Below are 23,598 nucleotides of genomic sequence, written 5' to 3' on the forward strand. Positions count from 1 at the left end.
ACTGCCTGTTGTGATGATACGAATTAGCTGATGGAGTGTTAAGAACTGAACTCAGGCCCTCTGCACGAGGAGAGGAGTACACACTCTTAGAGGAGTACACACTCTTAGAGGAGTACACACTCTTAGAGGAGTACACACTCTTAGTCACTTAGGCATTTCACCAGTCCTGGATATGTTTCCTATGAAAAAAAAATTAGAACCAAGATTACTCCAAGAGTATGGCTTGAACTGACAAACATAGATGGGTCCAGACAGGCTTGAAAAGAACAAGGCAATTTTGATATCTGACCTGACTCCTATCTCATAGAGAGCAAACAGTCTTCAAGTTTCTTGGCAGCAAAATAGAGTCAGGTCTCTCCCTCAGTCCCTGCCATGGTCAACTGGCCAGGCCAGACATTCTAATTTTCCAGAGGGCTCCGTAACCTTATGCCCTTGGCCCACTTCCATCCCTACATCTCCCCTTCTTAATTTGTTTCTAATTCCCTTTGTCTCTGATGGTAATAGTCAATCACCCTGGCTGTAAAACGCAACACGGAACGCTAAGAGACAGACATCAAATGATAAAGTCTGTGGTAAATAACCCCTGTGAACTCACAGGCCCTCCCAAATCCCATGCTGTCTAGCTGACATGTCCTTGACACCAGCATGTTTCCAAGTTGATAGGTGAGCATAAAAAGATTGAACGCTGTACAGTGTAAACAGAGTCACAGCCTCCCAGGCCCGGCCTCCTCCCCCACAACCCTATGCCACCCTGGCAAGGCCTCCATCTTTTCACTGACTTCAGAAACATTTACTGTGATGGCTAAAAATACCTGCATCACAAACTCTCGACGGCGAGGCATCCCTCGTTCCGAAAGTAAGACGTAATCAGGCTCCTTCTCCTTTCTGGCCTGCTGGATTTGGGCCAGGCGGCTGATGGGGTTCATTCCTTGTCCGTACTCAGGGCCAGCCTGAAAGAAGAATTTAGGAAAGATTTCAGAATCTTGACAGCAAAACTTAGTAGACCCTAGGAAAAGCACCGTTTCTCTAGTGCATCCCCAGCCCACCAGAACTGACTGGAAGGGGTAAACCAGTCATTAGAAAGATCTGCAACAGAGATCTGTAAAATGGATGGCTTCTATGGGACTGGGGTTCAGAGATAGTAGAGAAAAGCCGGATTGCTTATACTTTAAAACTGGGTGATCTCTTCAGGGTGGGGGAGGGTCGTTCCCAAGCAGCAATAGAAACAAGAAAAGGACAGGGGAAGACATGAACTGTGAGCAGATACTTGCAACATAGAGCATTAAAAAGATTGATTCAGGCTCCAAAACATACTTTTAGAAACTCCTAAAAAAAAATTAAGAAAATGGGTAAAAAGTGGTAAACAGATGTATCACAAGAATGGAAATGGAAAGAAAGACTAATCAACTTCATTAGAACTTGGCAAATGCATATTAAGACCACGGTGAAATATAAATATACACCCACCAGCTCGGGAAATCTGAGATGTCCAGCAGCCCTAATAGGTAAGAAGGTGAGCCAGGTTTTAAGTCAACTGATACAAGCTAGAGACATCTGAGAAAAGGGAGCCTCAATAAAGAAAACACCTCCATAGATTCAGGCTGTAGGCAAGCCTGCAGGGATTTTCTTGATTAGTGATTGGTGCCGGAGGGCCCAGCCTATTTGGCTGGTGGTACTGGGTTCTATAGGAACCATGATGAGTAAGCCAATAAGCAGCACCCCATCATGGTCTCTGCCTCAGCTCCTGTCTCCAGGTTCCTGCCCTTCTTGAGTCCTGTTCTAACTTCCTTTGATGAACTATGATGTGGAAGCTTAATCTGAACAAACCCTTCCCTCTTCAGTTGTTTTTAATCATGGTGTTTCATCACAGCAATGGCAACCCTAACCAAGACAGAAGAGGAATAACAGAAGCCCGTAGGAGATAGGAGGACAAAAATGTGGTAGCTTACTATGTTGTCAGGCTGGCCTTGAATGCCTGAACTAAAAACATTCCTGAGTAGTGCCAACTATAAAGTACATTGTCACCTGACTTACAAGGGATGGCAAGAACTAGAGAAACATTTAGGTGAGGTACCAACAGGATCTGATGATTTACTGGACAAAAGGGTAAAAAGAAACCTCAGTTTCAGATAGGTAATGCTTCCAGCCACTAGATGAAGAAAGATTTACAACAGAACATGACAAATTCGGGACACTGAATTTGAGGTGCCTATGATTTACTCAGTAACCATGTGGACACATGGTGTAGAACACAGAAGCACACTGGGGAATTGTTTCTCTGAAGACTGAACTGAACCACTAGGGGTAAAGGAGTAATAGACTGCAAACATCAGGGCCAGTGAGATAGCTCAGTGGGTAGGGCACTTGCTGCACAAGCAGGATGCCCAGAACTCAGTCATCAAAATCCATAGTGGGGGAAGAAAGAACTGAACCCTCCAAGTTGTCCTCTGAACTCCACATATGTGCGTGCATACACAAACACAAAATAAATTAGTTTTTAAAAGGATTATAAGGCAATCTTACCAAAAGCAATCGACATATTCAATGCAATGCCCATCAAAACCCCCAAAAAATTCTTCACAGACCTCGAAAGAACGGTACGCAACTTCATATGGAAAAGCAAAAAAGCCAGGATCGCCAAAACAATCCTGAACAATAAAAGAACTTCTGGAGGCATCACAGTCCCTGACTTCAAACTCTACTACAGAGTTACAGTAGTGAAAACAGCCTGGTGTTGGCATAAGAACAGACAGGAGGATCAATGGAACCGAATGGAAGACCCAGATATCAATTCCTAATTTTCTGAGAAATCGCCACACCGACATTCAAAGGGGTTAGTGACGCTTTTTCCCATTCTGTCTGTTGTCGCCTTGTCTTGTTGACCATGTCCTTTGCTTTACAGAAGCTTTTCAGTTTTAGAAGGTTTCATTTATTGTTTCTCTCAGTGTATATGCTGCTGGGGTTATATTTAGGAAGTGGTCTCCAGTGCCAATGCGATCAACACCGAACATCTGATTTTTGACAAAGAAGCAAAAAAATATCAATGGAAAAAAGAAAGCATATTTAACAAGTGGTGCTGACATAACTGGATATCAACATGTAGAAGAATGAAAACAGACCCATACCATCACCATGCAAAAAAACTCAAGTCCAAATGGATCAAAGACCTCAACATAAAGCCAGCCACACTGAACCTTACAGAAGAGAAAGTGGGAAATACACTTGATCGCATTGGCACTGGAGACCACTTCCTAAATATAACCCCAGCAGCATATACACTGAGAGAAACAATAAATGAAACCTTCTAAAACTGAAAAGCTTCTGTAAAGCAAAGGACATGGTCAACAAGACAAAACGACAGCAGACAGAATGGGGAAAAGAGCGTCACTAACCCACATCAGACAGAGGTCTGATCTCCAAAATATACAAAGAACTCAAGAAATTGGTCACAAAAATAATCCAATTTTAAAAAATGGAGTACAGACCTAAACAGAGAACTCTTAACAGAGGAATATAAAATGACTGAAAGACACTTAAGGAAATGTTCATCCTCCTTAGTTATCAGAGAAATGCAAATCAAAACAACTCTGAGATTCCATCTTTCACCTGTAAGAATGGCCAAGAACAAAAACACTGATGACAACTTACGCTGGAGAGGTTGTGGGGGAGAAGGAACACTTCTGCATTGCTGGTGGGAATGCAAGCTGGTACAACCCCTTTGGATGTCAGTGTGGCGATTTCTCAGAAAATAGGGAAACAACCTTCCTCAAGACTCAGTAATACCACTTTTGGGTATATATCCAAAGGATGCTCAATTGTGCCACAAGGACATGTGCTCAACTATGTTCATAGCAGCATTGTTTATCATAGCCAGAACCTGGAAACAACCTAAATGCCCCTCGACCGAAGAATGGCTAAGGAAAATGTGGTACGTTTACACAATGGAGTACTACACAGCAGAAAAAAATAATGACATCTTGAATTTTGCAGGCAAATAGATGGAGCTAGAAAATATTATTTTAAGTAAGGTAACCTAGACACAGAAAGACAATTATCACATGTATTCACTCATAGGTGGTTTTTAAACATAGAGCAAAGAAAATCAGCCTACAAGCCAACATCCCAGAGAACATAGACAACAATGAGGGCACTAAGAGAGACTTACATAGATATAGTCTACATGGGAAGTAGAAAGTAGAAAAAAACAAGATCTCCTGGGAGCATGGGGACCATGAGGGAGGATTGAAGAGGGGAGGGGAGAAGCAGGAAGGGGAGCAGAGAAAAATGTAGAGCTCACTAAAAATCAATAAAAAAAGAAAAGGACATAAAGTTAAGGAAGATGGAGAAATAGGAGATAGATATATGGAGATTTGGGGGAAGGTGTGGGTGTGAATATGATAAAAATGCATTATATGAAATTCCCAAAGAATTAATTAAAACATATTTTTAAAAGTATCTTTCCCTACTCTCAAAACCTTTCATGCTCTGTACTTGGAAGTTGTACCTAATTCACTAAACTGATGAGACTATATCTAAGGCATTCAGTATTAGAAAAAAAATTATAACTTCACAGCTGAAATTGTTTAGGCTGGACACAAGAGAGCAATGGAGATGGTTAGCTCTTGCTAAGGTCTACCATATACAAAACTACAGATTAAATAAATAATAAAGGTCACCTGCAAAGTATAAGTGATCAGTAGAGAAAAGAAGGGTCTCTAATTTGAAACTGGGAGGAGGTTAAATAAAAAAGGAGGGAACCAGGCAGGTGGTGATGCACGCCTTTAATCCCAGCACTCAGGAGGCAGAGGCAGGTGGATCTCTATGAGTTTGAGGCCAGCCTGGTTTACAAGAGCTAATTCCAGGACAGACACCAAAGCTATAGAGAAACCTTGTCTAAAAAAAAAAAGAAAAAAAAAAAAAGAAAAAAGGAGGGCCATTTGAACTTCATCTGATGAGAATTCTCTTTTCAGTTCAGTACCCCATTTTTTAATTGGGTTAATTAGAATTTTCATGTCCAGTTTCTTAAGTTCTTTATATATTTTGGAGATCAGACCTTTGTCTGATGCGGGGTTGGTGAAGATCTTCTCCCATTCAGTAGGATGCCTGTTCGACCTCCTTAGTAATCAGGGAAATGCAAATCAAAACAACTTTGAGATACCATCTTACATCTGTCAGAATGGCTAAAACCATAAACAACAATGATAGCCTATGCTGGAGACGAAGTGGAGTAAGGGGAACACTCATCCATTCCTGGTGGAAATGCAACCACTTTGGAAATCAGTGTGGCGGTTTCTCAGGAAACTGGGAATCAACCTACCTCAGGATCCAGCAATACCACTCTTGGGAATATACCCAAGAGATGCCCAATCATACTACAAAAGCATTTGTTCAACTATGTTCATAACAGCATTATTTGTGAATAGCCAGAACCTGGAAACAACCTAGATGCCCCTCAGTGGAAGAATGGATAAAGAAAGTGTGGAATATATACACATTAGAGTACTACTCAGCAGTAAAAATCAATGACATTTTGAATTTTGCATGCAAATGGATGAAAATAGAAAACATTATCCTGAGTGAGGTAACCCAGACCCAAAAAGATGAATATGGTATGCACTCACTCATTAGTGGACTCTAGCCATAAACAAAGGACATTAAGCCTATAGTTCGCAAGCCTAGCGAAGCCAAATAACAAGGTGAACCCAAAGAAAAACATATATAGATCCTCCTGGAAATTGGAAGCAAACAAGACTGCCAGGCAAAAGTTGGGAGCATGGAGGTGGGGGTAGGGGTGGGGGTGGGGGAAGGGGAGAGAGAAGGGAGAAAGGAAAGGCTGGGGAGAGCTTGGGGGAGTGGGAGGGTGGAGATGGAGGAAGGGCGGATATAGGAGCAAGGAAGAAGATATCTAAATTAAGGGAGCCATTTTAGGGTTGGCAAGAGACTTGGCTCTAGAGGGGATCCCAGGTGTCCACAGGGATGTCCCCAGCTAGGTCCTTGGGCAGCAGTGGAGAGGGTTCCTGAATGGTCCTTGCCCCACTATCACACTGATGATTATCTCAAATATCACCATAGAATCTTTGTCCAGCGACAGATGGAGATAGAGACAAAGTCCCTCATCAGAGCAACGGACTGAACTCCCAAGGTCCATTTGAAGAGTAGAAGGAGGGAGAAGACGAACAAGGAAGTCAGGACCGTGAGGGGTTGGTCCACCCACTGAGGCAGTGTGCCTGTTCTAATGGGAGCTCACCAAATCCATCTGGACCAGGACTGAACAAGCATGTGATCAAACCGGACTCTCTGAATGTGGCTGACAATAGGGGCTGACTGAGAACCCATTGATAAAGGCACTAGAACTTGTTTCTACTGCATGTACTGGCTTTGTGGGACCTTAGTCTATTTGGATGCAAAGCTTCCTAGGCCTGGATGTAAGGGGGAGGGCCTTGGACTTCCCACAGGGTAAGGTTCCCTGCCCTCTCTTAAGGAGGGAGGGAGGAGGGGGAGCGGGGAGCGGGAGGGGAATGGGAGGAGGGGAAGAAGTGTAAATTTTTGAATGGGAAAAAAATAATTAATAAAAAGGAAAAAAAGAAAAAGAAAGGAGGGAAAGGTAAAATACCAGTAAGGCTGTCTAAAAAAGTCATAAGGAATCATACTAAAACAAAAACTGTAAAACTGTGATACATGTAAGTACCTGTATAGATGAAATTTCCTCATGTGGGCTGACAATGTTCCTTCCATGAGCCAAAGACCACCTAATAAAATCCCCAGCACCAGGCCTGAGAAGCCCCCTTTTGAGGTGTTGGTCAGGGTTGTCAGGGACACCCAAGACATACAGACTATTGCTATTGCCCGTGGCTGCCCTCCAGAGGTGGAAGGTAAGCTCTTATTGCTCAAGACACCATGCATTGCAGACACAGGGTTCAGAGGGCTTTGAGCTGGAACTGACCTGAAAGCCTCCTTCCTGAGGCCCAGCTTTCAGAGGCCCAGAGAGCATCCTGCGAGCTTCCAGAGGAGGGTGACAACCAACAGTCCACCCAGCTATGCTGCCTGTGAATCATATCCAATACCAGCATGACACCATAACTCTAAGGGTGTAGCAGCGGCTCATACCTTGGTACTAAACAACTGGTCTCTAATTGCACTTAGATCTCCTCAACAAGAGAAAAATCATGCATGGTACCAGAAACCCAGGCAGCTACCGAGCTTTAGGGAAGCGTGGATCTTTGAGAACCTGCAACCACCACTTTACTAAACTAGCATAATCCCTAACTCCATCCTAAATATTTGTCCTTATACCCACAGGTAAATGCCTGTGGTATAAATACCCCTCCATCCAGGAAATTTCTCTTCACAACAGATGGAGACCATTAAAGCAAACCATAACCAATCAAAGAGCAAACTGTGGAGCTCAATTCCAATGGGTATATACAAAACAGTTCCTGCACCCAAGGCTCAGGGAACACCCAAGGCAGAAAAGAGGGCTGTAAGTCTGTGAGAGCCAGAGGGTCTCCTAGTAAAGTCAGAAGCTACATGTATAAAGACTCACCAACATGGCTGCCTAAACATGAACTGAACACAAACAATATGCCAAAGCGGGTAGGGGAAAGATCATGAGGTTTCAACCCTACACAAAGAACTACAGGTAACTAAGGAATGCCAAGGGAGAGAGAAATGGTCCTTCCCAGGGAAGAACATACCAGTTGGTTATCCAATACCAAGTGGCCAGCCCTGAAACTATATGCATGCAAGTTGCATTATACAGACCGAGGTTATATTTAGGAATGTATGTATGTATGTATGCATATGCACACATGCATATGTATGTGGCAACAATTAATGGAAAAAGGAGGCTATGAATTTGAAAGGGAGCGAGATGAGTCTAAGGAAGTGTATGGAGAAAGGAAAAAGGAGGAGGAAATGAAGTTCTTATAATCTCAGAAATAAAAGAAGCTTTGGAAAAGGAGCCACTGTAAAAGAGATGATGAAAATGCCAAGTACAGACCATACCTAAAAAGTCTAAGTGAGATCCTAATAAAAATGTTAAGGAGCTATTGCACTTGGAAGTTGCCACCACATACATGAAAATACTCAAATCTGTCCTTCCAACAGGAGGCTGTCTGTAATGCCTTTATTTCTGCTGAATCTCAGGCTCTTCTAAAGATGTCTCTATGATCCAAAGAAACAACTACTGATAGAGATTTTAGTGACAGTGAACCATAAAATAGAAATCTGAGAACATTATTAGTGGCTTGATTTCTTTCCTTGATTGAAATTACTATGCCCTTGACAGTTAAGTTATTACTGAGCTATCAAGTCTCAGATTATCCTAAAAATCAGTACGGGTAGTCTTACAAAAACTGTATCCAGAAAATTTCATATCCAATACTGGAAAGGCTCCTTTGAAATCTTATCTTAAAGAAGACAACTATATAAAAAACAGATAAAATCCCAGAGGTCATCTGATGAGCTGTACACGTTAAGAGGGTCACTCCATATACCATCTTTAAATCCGAAAGGAATTCACAATTAGCCAGTTTCTAGTGGAATCTCTGGGTAGAAAGAACTGGATCTGAACCCTGACTCTGGGGTGGAAACTTGTGTTCCTCAAACACAAATGGCCTCCCCTGTATGATACATCACAGAAATGTTAGGGATAATGAGACAACGTGATAGTCTTATTATTTCAAGAAGAATGAAGTGAATTCATCACAGATCTTCTTTAGTTCTACTGAACATAAGGAATCATATATCCCTGATGACTAAGCTATATAAAGACATGAAGAAAACAATAAAAACTCAAGATAATATTCCAAAATTCTATTTATTGGTCTACAATATAATTATATTTAAAACCATCTAGATTCCAGCTCACTATAAGAGGTTTCTTTCTCAAAATGGCTACATTTAGGAAAATCTCCAAGTTTTATTTTACATAAGACAGACATAGCACAAGTCATTCCAAGTGTGATGTATGCAGGGAAGAATGCAGGGTGGTTTTCCAATCTAGAGTAAGAGGCTCGGAGAGGCGTCCAGCCTAGGAGCAAGAGGGTTGGAGAATGTTCCAGAATAACATGCTTATAAATATATTAAAAGCACTGTTTTCCCCGTCCCTGGAATCTTGAAGATAACATCTTAACAACAGTTTTTCAGTAGCTAATGCAGGAATTAGATTTTTATACCATTTTAGAAATGTACGTATCTTTATCTAGCTTAACAGCTTAATATTCTTAGTTTATTAAGATTGACCCGAGTTTGATAGTGTGATCAATCTTATGGGACCATTTTTATATAAAACACTGTTCTTTCATCATAGAAAAGCTAAAGACTATATTAGAAAATGTATGATAGGTTATGGTTATGTTCATATGACAGCATCAGAAAATATACCATCTTAATATTTGAGTAATTATTATAACAGTAATTTAAAAATATTTCTGTGGACTGTTTCAAGTAAAGACAATCTTATGAAGCAAGTACAAGTATTATCCACACTTGATTAAAAACACTATGCAATTTGCTCAGGGCAGGAAGTCACGCTCAAAACTGATGGCAAAGGCAGCACTCAAAACAGCTACACCCTACTCTCTGCCAGGTGCTTAGAGCGCATGCAAGCACAGCACTTTTCTTCAGATCCGCCGTGGCTCATGATCAGTGGATCCTTGTGCATTTGTTTTTACCATTTATCTCTACATAACAAAAGGAATGCAGTTCAGGGAATGCACACCTTACATTTTCTTCTAAGTAAAACAAAGCCAGTTCTCGAAAAACACACACACACACACACACACACAAACATGTAGTTATATAATTTTGTATAATGTATGCATTTTCAAATAAAAAAGAGGCACAAAGGTGAAAACCCTATAAAAACACACGAAGTGTATCCCTCCTTGATGCCAGCATGACAAGTGAGCTGAGTTAGGAACTGAAATGCAGCAGTCTCAGGCTTTCTCAGCAGCACAGAACTCCAGTTCCACTTGGGTCACTGCACCGAGCATTTGACACTGTCTGTACTAAATGCTAAGTCATCCATGCCCAACTTTGACTTTACTTTAAACCTTTTTAATGTAAATAAAATATGACCCAATAAAAGAACTAGCTACAACACCTTGAAAAGCTGTACGTTCTGTATTTGTCCTTGACGAGGTTGGGGAATGAAAAGAAACAAAACAAATACATTGATCTCAGAGGTCTACCATGAGGACTAAGCGTGACAAAGCCAGGCATACAGGGTGCTATACGATCTCCACTTGATGCTTCTGTCATCCCCGCTGCATTAGTATGTGATTATTATCCTGTGCCTTAGGAAGTTACAGTGTAGTACTGCTGCCGATGCTACTGCTGCTGCTATTGCAAAACACTGGGTCTGAATAGTTCAGGCTACGCCACAAGACGGCCAAACAGAAATCAGCAAATTATCTGAGCTTGCTTTGTAAAGTCTTACTTAGAAAATGAGGAATAGTGGCTGGGAGATAGCTCAGAGGGTAAAATGCTTGCTGCCCACTATTGTAGAATATTCCTTTACACTGTGTGAAGATGTGTCACTGTGACTGGTTTAATAAAGAGTTGAATTAGCTAGGCAAGAAGAGGTTCTGGGGACAGAGAGGCCTGGGAAGAAGAAAAGCAGAGTCACCAGCCAGTGTGGAGGAAGCAGGATGGGCACTACAGAGTGAAGGAAACTGAGCCACATAAAAGAAAGTGGATTAAAAGATATGGGTTAATTTAAGTTATAAGAGCTAAAGGGACAAGCCTAAGCTAAGGCTAACCTTTCATAATTAATAATAAGTCTCCATGTCATTTTTGGCGACCCCAAAAGAAAAATCCTTTTACAGACCATGTATGAGGACCACAGTGGTCCCTAACACCCACAAAAATATCCAGTGGCATGGTGGCCTGCCTAGAATCCTAGTATATAATGGCAGAGATTGGGTATTCCTCCAAGTAGGATGACTAGCTGAATTGGTAAGCTCTAGGTTTAACTGAGAGTCTCTTCCTCGAAAAATAAATGGGGACTGATCAAGGAAGACACCCGGTGTTAACCTCAGACCTAAACACACATGCACACACAGGAACACACTTGCCTATATTCATGCAAACATACATATACACATGTATGCACATCACATACAAAATAAAACAGAATAAAATGAGGGATAATATCATCTACTTTACATGGTAATGATGAGAATTATATTAAACAAGACACAAATGATGCTAAGAAGCACACATACATAAAGGAATACAATTATCAATAATTTATAGTCACAAAATCTACATCTTGATTTAGAACAGGGTATAGGAAAGAAAAGAAGTCTGGGGGGGGGTAGAAGAAAGGAGGGATAGACGGGGACAGAAAGGAGGGGAGAAAAGAGACTGAAGTTATTTTTTCCCCATTGGTTCAGAGATCTGTCTTAAGAAACCTATGTCAACAGCCTATAGCTAGCATACTATAGTCATATGTCACTTAACAATGGAGATGCATCCTGAGAAAATGTCACTGCATGATTTTTGTTTCTATGTAGACATCACAGTGTACTCACACAAACCTAGATGATACAGTCTACTACACATGTAGGCTGTGTGGGGTAACACTTGTTCCTAAGCTATAAACCTTTACAGCATGTTACTAGAAACTTAAGGCAACTCTAACTCAGTGGTGTTTACAATATTTAAATTATATAAATACACATGAACATATAGACAAGTATATTAAAAATGCTATATAATGCTATTGTGGTTTTATAGGGAAAACCCCTATATGTGATCAGTACTGCTGTGGCCCATCGCTGCAGTCATTAAGTCAAAGAAAAGAGTATCCACGAGTGCATGCTTACCTTTACTATTGTTTTAGGGCGTTTCTTAAAAAATAGTTTTGGCTTTTCTACCACAGGAAGAGGTGGGAGTTTTTTAAGCTCCTGTAAGACAGTGGTTGCCGCACGCTTCTTGGACAGCTTTTTGCTATTTCCCTCTCCTTCTGCAGAAAATTCTCCCACTGACACCCGGGTAACAAAACTCTTCATATGAGGGGGTCCACTTTCTTTAATAACCTATGAAATGCAAGTGGAACATTAGTCAACATACTGGCATTCTTATTTAACAGCATGAATCTTTCTAAATGGTCTCTCCAACTAATCTGGAGATCCATACCAAAATTACAGTATCTCTTTAAGACATCTACTTTAAGGTATGATAACAGCAACGTTTATGTAAAAGACTTTATATGCTATAAAAAAAAAAAAAAAGACTTTAACCAACAGTGAAAGAAAGCTTGACAAGCTGTAACACGAATATTAAAAGCCCAGAGACAGGTATCGGGGTTCAACCTGAAGATCAGAGAAGCAAAGCTGCCAAGCCTCTAGAGAGCTCTTACCTCTATGAAATCTTAAGATTGAAAGAGAGTGAGTTCCTGTCTCATCCTGCTTTATATTCCTCTCTAGTGCTGGAATTAAAGGCCTGCACCACCACTGCCCGGCCTCTATAGCTAACTAGTGTGGCTGCTGGGATTAAAGGTGTGTTCCACCACTGCCTGGCCTGTATGGCTACTAGTGTGGCTGGTTTGTGTTCTGATCTTCAGGCAAGCTTTATTTATTGAAATACAAATGAAATATCATTACATTTCTCCCTTTTATGTCTCACATAAAAAGGCTATAAATAATATAAAAAAACTATATACAAAAAGAACAATAACTATATACAATATATACAGGCAATAAATACATCAACAATATCTAGTCCATATACAATTGACAAATTCAGAGAAAATATTCCATATCCATCTTATCTTGGTGAATTAAAACTCTTGTACCAAATTTACTCTCTATCATAACTTGCTTTCTGCATCAGGTAAACAAGGAAAACTATAACTATCTAGTCTTCAACTCCCTCAGAGACCCAAGAAAGAAATAATATTAATTGAGTAAGCAGAAAGTGCAAGCAAGCAACTTCTAAAAAATGTGAGTAATGACAGAAACAGTTGGCTGCTTGGACAGTCACCCAAAGTTCCTCTGTAATGTTGGGGCATCCATCTTCGGCCTACAGGCCTAACATATCCAACAGACTTCTCTATGAAGCACGATATTCTGAAGGGCTGTCCCACCTTGTCTTGACAATACCTGGCAGTCACTCTTCTTTGTGTCTTGCTTGTCCAATTAGGACAGTATACTGTCAGCAATCAAGGCAAAGGCGTTTTCTTGCCCAGTGATTTACTTTTGCCACAAAGAAAGCAAACTTTATGTGGAGTTTCTTTGATGCCCATTATCTTCTCTGAAGTACATTGGTGCTTCCAAGAGCAGACAGGTCTCAATGTCATAGAAAAAAGAACCTATGTTATTAATGGCATATTCTGTAGATCTCTGAAGTGTTTGAAGATGACTTGGCTAGCTAAAATATATCTTTGTTTGACCTTGAAAACATACCTAAAGTGACTACAAGTTCGATTGTAATAGGTGATTAACTACTACCCTGCATTTCCTTATTATCCTAAACAGTTGGTAATAATTTTCAAGGACTAGAAATTTGCATTGCATTGCTAAATGAGTTGTATAGGTACAATACCTCAAACAAGTGTAGAAATGTATGTACAGTATGTTCTAACAAAATTAATCTCAATTTACAAAATTGTATACAATATACAAAAGTCCAACCCAATGTAAAACATTTAAAACTAGTAGTTGATTTTAAGAGTAGATTCAATAATCTACTGTTTTATCCTATTGTATCTATATCCCCCTTTTTTCTTTACACAACAAGAACCTTGAATCTAACTTCTTTTGTTTAGTTTTTTTCCTGATCATTACCAATAACAACTTCCTAATTTTGGGAAGATTCTCTTTTGGCAAGTTATATCTGATCAAATGAAAGGCATTTGTTAGCTTTATAGGTTACTTTAGATCAAACAGCTTGGCTATTTGAACTATTATCTCTTCTAATTAAGAGGTGTCTCTTGCTCAAATAGAATCTTTATCAATTTTAATGGAATTCATAGCTTTTATTCTGCTGTGGAAATAAAAGCAAAATCCAGTCTCCAACATAACACATGTCCTGGCTTCTATTCTGAGGTCAGTACATTTTTAAAATATATTGGCTCATTTAATTCTATAGTTCTTTTTCTACTGTCCAGTGTTTCTCCAGAGCTGTTGTTCCTTAGAAAATTCAAAGTTAATAAAGCATTATGCAACTGATTTCTGGGGGTCTTTATCATCCCTTTCTGTTTATTTAACAAATCCTTTAGAGTTCAGTTTGATCTTTTAATAATTGCCTGGCTTGTAAGATTGTGTGGTACACCTGTAATATTTTTATATTATGATATGCAAAAAAACTGTTTCATTTTCTTAGAGACATAAGCTAGAACATTGTCTGTCTTTATTTGCACAAGCATACCCATAACTTCTAGTAAATGTGTGATTATTGAATCAGCCTTTTCCAAACTCAAAGCAGTTGCCCATTGAAAACCTGAATAGGTATTAATGGTATAGTGTACATATTTTAGTTTTTCAGTTCTACAAAATGGAACACATCCATCTGCCAGATTTTATTCCTCTAAGTACCCTTTGGGCTACTTCGTGCAGGTAGTGGTGTTCGTATAAAGAACAAGTAGGACATTTCCTCATATTTTCCTTGGCTTGTTGCCACGTGATGGAAAAGTCATTTTTAAAACCTTTGCTATTGATGTGATTTTTTTATGAAATCCTATGGCCTTCAACACATTCCCAATCAATAATTGATTAATTTCTGCATTACCTTGTGCTAGAGGACCTGAAAGACCCATATGGGATCGGATGTGTGTCATGTTTATGGAATGATTCCTATTCCTGATTGTATCTTGTAATCAGATAAATAATAAAGTCAATTCTGTACCATCTGGTATAAATTCAATGGTTTCAATATGCAAAACAACTCTTTTTGCATATTGTGAATCAGTAACTATGTTGAGAGGTTCTTTAAAATCCCTTAGTACCATAAGAATAGCATATTATTCTGACTTCTGGAAAGAATCATAAGGGCTTTGATCTACTTTACTTAAATTTTCTAATTTGTAAATTTCCTGATTTATTTGCATTAGTATAGAGTAGGGGCTACAGTTAGTTCTCTTTACAAGTTGAATTCTCTTGCTTTTGGGATAACTGTTGTTAATCTCTTCCAAAAAAATTACTACAAGCTCTTTGCCAGGGTTCACTTTCTGCCCATAATTTGTCAATTCCATCATTATTAAAAGGTACTATAATTTCTGCTGGGATTATTTCCGCTAATTGACGAAGTCTCAATTTTCCTTTGGGTATTCACTGAGACTTTTCCACATAAGTTTTTAATTTTTTACTTGGTTTATGTGGTAAAAAGATCCATTCTAAGATAATATCTTCCTGCATTAAAATTCCTGTAAGGGAATGTTTGAAGGGTAATATGATCAGAATGCAGTTAAGATTTGGATCCACATGATCCACGTATACCTCCTGTAATTTCTCTTCCATCAAAGTAAATTCTCTCTTGGCTTCAGCTGATTATTCCCTGGGACTATTTAAGTCCTTGTCACTATCTAAGGTTTTGTTTAAACTAATCAAGTCATCAGGATCTATCCCAATAGAGTATCGTAGATGAGAAATGTCTCCTAGAAATCTTTGGAAGTCATTAAGAGTCTATAATGGATCTCCCCTAATTTGCATCTTTTGGGGTCTAATTTTTGGTAAACCTATCTTATAACCCAAATAATTAATAGAGTCTCCTATTTGTATTTTTTCAGGAGCAATTTGTAATCCCCAACAAGGCAAAATTTTCTTTACTTATTCATTTTTTTCCTAAAGTATCTATATTTGAAACAGATAGCAAAATGTCATCAATGTAATGGTAAACTATAGATTCAGGAAACTGCTTAAGTATCATTTCCAATGGCTGACTTACAAAATATTGGCACAGGGTAAGGTTATTTAACATTCCCTGTGGGAGAACCTTCCATTGGTCTCTCTTAGCAAGCTGAGAATTATTATGAGTAGGCATAATAATTTTTCCTGTCCTTTTCTTGCAAAGGTATAGTGAAGAAACAATCTTTTAAATCAATAACTATAAGAGGTCATCCTTTAGCAATAAAGAAAGCAAAGGAATGCCAGACTGTAGAGAGCCCACTGGCTGAATCACCTTATTAACAGCTCTTACCTGTTACCATTCTTCATTTTCCAGATTGTTTTTTTTTTTAAACAAATACAGGAAAATTCCAAGGGCTGGTTGGAATTCTTCAATATGCTGAGCATCTAGTTGCTCCTCTATCAGCTGTTCTAAAGCCTGCAGTTTCTCTATTATTAAAGGTCATTGCTTAACCCATACAGGTTTGTCTGTCAACTATTTTAAAGGTAGGGCTGTTGGTGCCTTTGAAATATCCACAGCTGCTGTGCCCTGTTCTTATACAATCAGAATGGCCAATGGCTGTTCTTTATAATATCTTGTACTATCATTCCCCAAAACATACATTAATTTGTGGTTTGTTTCTATATTGGGTAAGGTTAATCTGAGTATTCCAATGCTGTAAGAAATCATGTCCCCAGAAATTCATTGCTTTGTTAGCCACATATGGTTTTAATATTCCTCTCTGTCCTCTGGTCCTATACATTCGACCTATCTTGCACACTGCTTTACCTGAGATAAAGCTTTGATCCCTAAAAATTGAACATTTATGTCCTGAAGAGGTCAATTTGGGTGCCAAGATTATAATGAAACTATTCTTACATCCACACCTTTCTCTACCAAACCTTCAAGGACAACATCATTTATTTCTATTTTTAGTTTTGATCTTTGTTCATTTATAGAAGTTTGTCAAAATACTCGCTTTATGGTTTCTCCTAAATTTTTTGTTCTCTCTTCTATAGTTGTTGCTTTATCCAGAGTAGTATGGTTTCTTAATATTAGGTTCTTTAATTGCTCTGGGAAGGCGTTTCCTTTATGATGGCAGGAAATGATTGAACCGGATTTGGCACAGGGGTCCTTCACAGAGTTTCCCAGTGGGAAAGGATTACCTTGAAGATTTGTCATTGACCTACATTCATTAGTAAAATGTCTGCCTTTGCCACACCTTCCGCATAATCCAGAAGGGAGAGGCAATCTGAATGGATTATTCTTAAGAAAAAAAATGGTTTCTATGAATGCCCTGTCTACAATCCCTTTGAAAGTGACCCTGTTTGCCACAATTATAACATTTGACATTTCTATTTTTTCTCAAAATTCTGGAAATCACCTCTTCCTTCCATGCATCATTATGGTCATGAGATTTAATATTAATTGTATCTTGAATCCATTCCTCTAAAGGTGCTGACCTTGCCTTTAATGGCCTAATTATCCTTTTGCATAGAGAACTGGCATTTTCAAAAGCCAGAGATTCAATTATTATTTGTCTAACTTCTGAATTTGGTATCATTCTATTTAGAGCTGAAGTCAGTCTTTGTAAGAAATCTGTAAAGGCTTGCTTTGGGCCCTGTATAACTTTAGTAAATTACTCAGTTTTCTTTATTATTTCTCCAATTCTGTTCCAACTATTCAAAGCTGCTGTGTGGCATAAATCCAGGGTGTGGTCATCATATACAGTTTGCCTTTCTATAGTAGCATAATCTCCTTCTCCAAGAATTTGATGTTGGGAGATTGCCCTACCTCTAGCTTTACTCTGTTATTCCAAAATCTTAGCCTCTTCTTTGAACCAGGTACTCTGTTATAATTGTGTAGCAGTCTCTAAAACAACTGTAAGCAATTCTATTCAGTCTTTAAGGATAATTCTACTATAAACTTACCAGGAGTTTAACATTTGTTTCACAGAAGGTGAATGCATGCTTCCTTGAATCAATTTATTTATTTTTATTTATTTATTAAAGATCTCTGCCTCCTCCCTGCCACCGCCTCCTATTTCCCTCCCCCCTCCCCCAATTAACTCCCCCTCCCTCAGCAGCCCGAAGAGCAGTCAGGGTTCCCTGCCCTTTGGGAAGTCCAAGGATCTCCCACCTCCTTCCAGGTCTAGTAAGGTGAGCATCCAAACAGCCTAGGCTCCCACAAAGCCAGTAGGTGCAGTAGGATCAAAACCCAGTGCCATTGTTCTTGACTTCTCAGCAGCCCTCATTGCCCGCTATGTTCAGCGAGTCCAGTTTTATCCCATGCTTTTTTAGACCCAGTCCAGCTGGCCTTGGTGAGTTCCCGATAGCCCGATAGAATATCCCCATTGTCTCAGTGTGTGGGTGCACCCCTCGCGGTCCTGAGTTCCTTGCTCGTGTTCTCTCTCCTTCTGCCCCTCATTTGGGCCTTGGGATTTCATTCCGGTGCTCCAATGTGGGTCTCTGTCTCTGTCTTCTTTCCTCGCCTGATGAAGGTTAATATCCAGGAGGATAACTATATGTTTTTCTTTGGGTTCACCTTTTTATTTAGCTTCTCTAGGATCATGAATTATAGGCTCAATGTCCTTTGTTTATGGCTAGAAACCCATTATGAGTGAGTACATCCCATGTGACTCTTTTTGGGTCTGGCTTACCTCACTCAGGATAGTGTTTTCTATTTCTGTCCATTTGCATGCAAAATTCAAGAAGTCATTGTTTTTTACTGCTAAGTAGTACTCTAATATGTATATATTCCATACTTTCTTCATCCATTCTTCCATTGAAGGGCATCTAGGTTGTTTCCAGGTTCTGGCTATTACAAACAATGCTGCTATGAATATAGTTGAGCATATACTTTTGTTGTATGATAGGGCATCTCTTGGGTATATTCAATTTAAACCTAACACTGGCACAGGAATCCAGTTAGGTGTAACAGAGACTGCCATTTGGCAATTCCTGTAAAGTTACTGGATATATTAAGGTTGGCTATCTGAAAACCTTAGGCTGTTCCTCTCTATTTTTATAATGCAATGCTGAGATTGGTTTTCCATTAAATTCCTCTGTCTGGATTTGAATATCTCTGTGGTCTGCTTTATTAGGTTTTTCTAAGGCCTATATCTTAGCACTCAGATTAATCAACTGTTTTAGTGATAAGACAAAAATGATAAAGTTGATAATGTTTACAATTGGCATTACATAAATTCCACCTAAATTGGATACCCTCTCATTTAATTGTTCCATTTTCAAACTGTCCAGCATATTATCATACAGAGACCAAATCCATTCATTGTATGGTTTTTCCCATTTTTTTTTTTAATTTGAGAAAAACTCTCCTTTTAGCTAATTCCTCCCTTTAAGAATTCCAATTGTCTTACCAAATCTACTGATGACATTGATGAAGATGTGAGGCTTATTGCTATTGTGCAGAACAGTAAAAGCTTGACTGGATTTCAAGGCAGCGACCTAGTTTGGCAGCAGCCCAGAAGGGGATTCAAGGAGAGCCTGCAACCCTTGGTGGAGTCTAGGGGGCGGCGGGGTGTCTAAAGAATGCACAGGGGATTGTTTGGAAAAGCAAGTGTGATGAATGAGGACAATCAGTCAGTTTAGGGCAGGTGAATCCTGTGGCAGGTGGAGTCCAGGTGCTTCTGGAATTTGGGTGGCAGCGGGAGACTGTTTCAGAGAGGCTACAACAGGAAAACCCTAAGTAAAGAAAGTCTAGTGAGGTGGGACTGGAGCCCCACGTGCAGCTTTGGCCTGTGCTGGTGGCTAAAAAGTCACAGGCAAATGGCTTTTTCATGAATTCATACCTCAAACGCTGGGCACCAAATGTAGCATGAATATTAAAAAACCCAGAGACAGATATTGGGGTTCAACCTAAAGATCAGAAAAGCAAAGCAGTTAAGCGACTAGAGAGCTCTTACCTCTATGAAATCTTCAGACTGAAAGAGACTGAGTTCCTGTCTCATTCCTCACTTATACTCCTCTCTAGTGCTAGGATTAAAGGCGTGCACCACCCACCCGGCCTCTATGGCTAACTAGTGTGGCTGCTGAGATTAAAGGTATGTGCCACCATCGCCTGGCCTATATGGCTGACTATTGTGGCTACTTTGCGTACTGATCTTCAGGTAACCTTAATTTATTAAAATACAAATGAAATATGATTGCAACAAGCATGTGATTTACATTTATGGTTCCCCATATCTTACAGAACACAAAGCTAAGAGCATAGAACATGCCATATTAGCTATGATGCTAAACTAGATAAGCCATCTAGAGTGAAAATAACATCACTACATATATACATATTGTCCTCTATCAGGGAATACACCACACCAGAGGTCAAAGTTGATGTCTTATCATTTCAAAGATGAAGTCTCATCATACAACGGCCTATTTTATAGTACTGCATATATGATTATGGTTCTGTAAGATCATAATGGAACAGAAAAATTATATAGCATTTTAGTCTATGTTTACATGTATTTAAATCTTTCAAACACCATTAAGCTATAAAGCATCCTCCTGTGATAGACTTTCGAAAACATAAAAAGAATAAAAATTAACCTCCTGTTAGCGACCTCACTATTTTCATAAGGACATCTAAACTCTTTGGAATTCTGGAGACATGATCTTAGATCTTGGATGGTACACTGATAAACCATAAAATTATGCATTTTTTTCAGTGTAAAGAATTATGGAACTTTCAACTAGGAATATTTCAGAACTATTCAATATGTTCTTACATCTAATCTATACCATCATGTAGAGAAAAGATGGATTCCAAGTACTGAATACTCAAAATCCTAGTTTCCTTTAAAATTCTGACCTGAGGAACATATAGCATTTGGTTTACCGCTTAACTGGAATTTTATATTCTAATATTGGAGTACCACTAGGAAAAGTAATTAAAAATGATGTGGCATCTTAATAACCCAACATTAGCAGAGAAAGGAAGTAGTTATAAGTATGCTTCCCAAGTAACTTAAGTCTACTAATTTAAACACCAACTGTTCATTTTTACCGTTCTGATGCACACGCTTATTAATTATAAAAGTAATTTACTGGGCTGGGGGATAGCTTTGCTAGGAGGCTGCCTGCTGAGCAAGCGTGAGGACCTAAGTTCAGACCTCCAGCACGCATGTAAGAACCAGGCACCACTGCACACATGTGTAAATCCAACACTGGGTGAACTGGAAACAGGCAGATCTCTGGCACTCACTGGGTCCAGTAAAAGACCTTTTCCCAAAAATTAAGGTATAGAAAGGTCCCTGGTCCATTTCTGAGTTTTGGCTCCAGACCTCACTGCACCCTAAAAGGCATAGCATGATTTCCCCTGTGCCAGCCTCTAGGCTGAGAACACATGTGATGTACACACACAGGCACCACACACATTCAAAAAGCGATTTACGGACTCAATAGGGAATCCTGGGTATTTGACCTTTTATTGTCACATTAGATCATCAGTATGAACATCAGTACTCTATGCCATAACATACAGATGTACAAAGGATTTTTATGACATAAAATTGTCTTTCTATTTATTTTAGTTTTTAGGTATGTGCTGGATGCTTTGGTAGGCTTCCCAAGTTTTCCCAGTGACTTCTTGTTGTAATCAGTCTGTCAAGTACTTTCCCCTCCTGCCTTCCTGATTTCGCTACTATCGACCTGCTACAGGCCAAGAAGCCAGGTGATATGACTTGTCAGCTGTTTCTCAGCCCAGTGTTCCTTCCAATGAGTGCAAGGCAAGAGTTCCCCAGAAGATAAATGTGATAAACCTGAAGGAGAAGTCACTCCACAATCTGAGCTTATTTCCTCATTCTTGCCTACTTTTCCCATATGAGCCTCAAAGTTAGTGATTTAATATGGAAGGCATTATAAAATTATTTTTAAGGTTTTCTCTTTTTAAAAGCTTTAAACACCAAAAAAAAAAGTTTTAAACACCCTTATAAACATTTAGTTTGTGCATATTTAGTTACAGAAATCTATATCTTTTTTTTAGTGATTTGTCAGTTAATGTTAAGACTTTTTGGAACTAAGTCCTAGAGCACATACTTAGTATTTGGCAAAGTCCTAGGTATGATTGCCAGCGTCTCCCTCAAAACAGGTTTTGACCTCCATACGGTTAAAAGGAATTGGATGTTAGCATAGCATCACTAAACACTAAACTGACTCATAACTTGAATAATGTAAAATTAATGATAAGTAAATAAAACACTAAATCCTATCTATAGATTAGCAGAAATTACAATTAGAAAACAAATTTTAATGTCAAAACTGAAATGCCATGTATAAAGACAGTCTAGTACAGAAGAGACAAGGAGACCCACAATATTCATAGCATTACGATAATTTCCATTTCTCCAAGGCATAAATCATTTCAGGGTAATGGATCTTAACACAAGAAGCATGTGCATGCGTGAGACAATCTAGGACATCATTTAATTTGCTTAAATAATCATAGAAAAGCACATGAACACATACCTCAAAACTGACGGGCATATTTCTCTTCAGAGCAATTTCAAACACTAAGCTTATTTCAGATTTATTTGCATCTTTGTCATCATCCATTTCTTTTCCTGATTCACCATTCTAAGCACACACAAAGAAAAACATGGTAGCATTGGGTCTCGTCATCACAGTAACTTTCCTATTGTTCTGCAATCAGGCGGGTTGAGCTAACATGTCTGAAATAGCAGACAAGGACACACACAGTGGATTCTCCTGGAATTATCACGTCAAGGGCTATGCTGCCAGCCTTCTGGATTTTGTTTCATTTAGCTTGAAGCAGAAGCAGCTAAAGCTAAGTTTGAAAATCTTCTTCCCAACCACATATTCTTTAGACCCAATTCTTTTACTGCAGAGCTGTGCAGCATGTGCAGAGCTAGCATGGCCATGGGCGTACATAGCAGACAGAGTACAGGATGCAAACCACGACAGCGGCACCGTGTCTGGACTAGACCATTCACTCATTCTCTTATGCAATACATGCTTCTAGAAGGTCTCGTCTGTGCTGAACAATGTGCGTGTGAGATAAGGGAATAAAGGGACAAGTCTTGCTATCAAGACTCTTAGGATCTTGAGAGCTTGTTTGGAGGTTCTAGTAGGGAAGCGCAGCTACTCATATACCCTTGACGGAAGACTGGTCCTCCTCTATTTGGGGAAGGTTGGAGCGCGCAGCTGGGGGGGGGTGAGGACACGCACATGGAGTGGTGAGGGACGAAGGGGACACCCGCCTAGCCAGCCAGATCAGCCGAATCAACCCTGGTGATCAATGGGGTGACAGATGTCACAGCCAGGTTGCCCTCACATCCAAGAGATGGCTCTGAGGTTAAGAGCACAGATTGCTCTTGCAGAGGTCCTGAGTTCAATTCCCAGCCACGTGGTGGCTCACAACCATCTGTAATGAGATCTGGTACCATCTTCTGGCCTGCAGGCATACATGCAGGCAGAATACTGTATACATAATAAATAAATAAATCTTTAAAAAAAAAGAAGAAGAAGAAGAAGCTTAGGATCTATACCTTCCTAAGCCTGGATGGAGGGGGCGGGGGGCTTGGATTTCCCACTGGGCAAGATACCCTGCCCTCTCTTAGGACTGGAGGGGGATGGAGGGGTGGAGTGAGGGAGCTGGAGGGAAGTGGGAGGAGGGAAGGAAGTAGAAATTTTGAATGTATTATTTATAAAGTAATAAAAAATTATTAGAAAAAAAAAGAAGCTTAGGATCTAATTAGAAATGGTCAACGGTTACCATGAACAGTTGCAC

General features: G+C 39.5%; 1 protein-coding gene across 5 annotated transcripts in view; it reads right to left on the reverse strand.

Annotated features, from left to right (window-relative positions):
• Stau2 (staufen double-stranded RNA binding protein 2) overlaps positions 1–23,598 on the reverse strand; it is a 311,167-nt gene that overhangs the window by 174,036 nt on the left and 113,533 nt on the right. For all 5 annotated transcript variants that reach the window (XM_057790251.1, XM_057790250.1, XM_057790249.1 and 2 more), the window contains 3 exons: positions 22,317–22,424; positions 11,832–12,044; positions 813–950 (listed from right to left, as the gene is read on the reverse strand). In XM_057790251.1, coding sequence (XP_057646234.1) covers positions 813–950; positions 11,832–12,044; positions 22,317–22,424 — 459 coding nt within the window. The remainder of the gene's footprint in view (positions 1–812; positions 951–11,831; positions 12,045–22,316; positions 22,425–23,598) is intronic.

Source organism: Chionomys nivalis, chromosome 16 (assembly GCF_950005125.1).
Source record: "Chionomys nivalis chromosome 16, mChiNiv1.1, whole genome shotgun sequence".
Lineage (NCBI taxonomy): Eukaryota > Metazoa > Chordata > Mammalia > Rodentia > Cricetidae > Chionomys > Chionomys nivalis.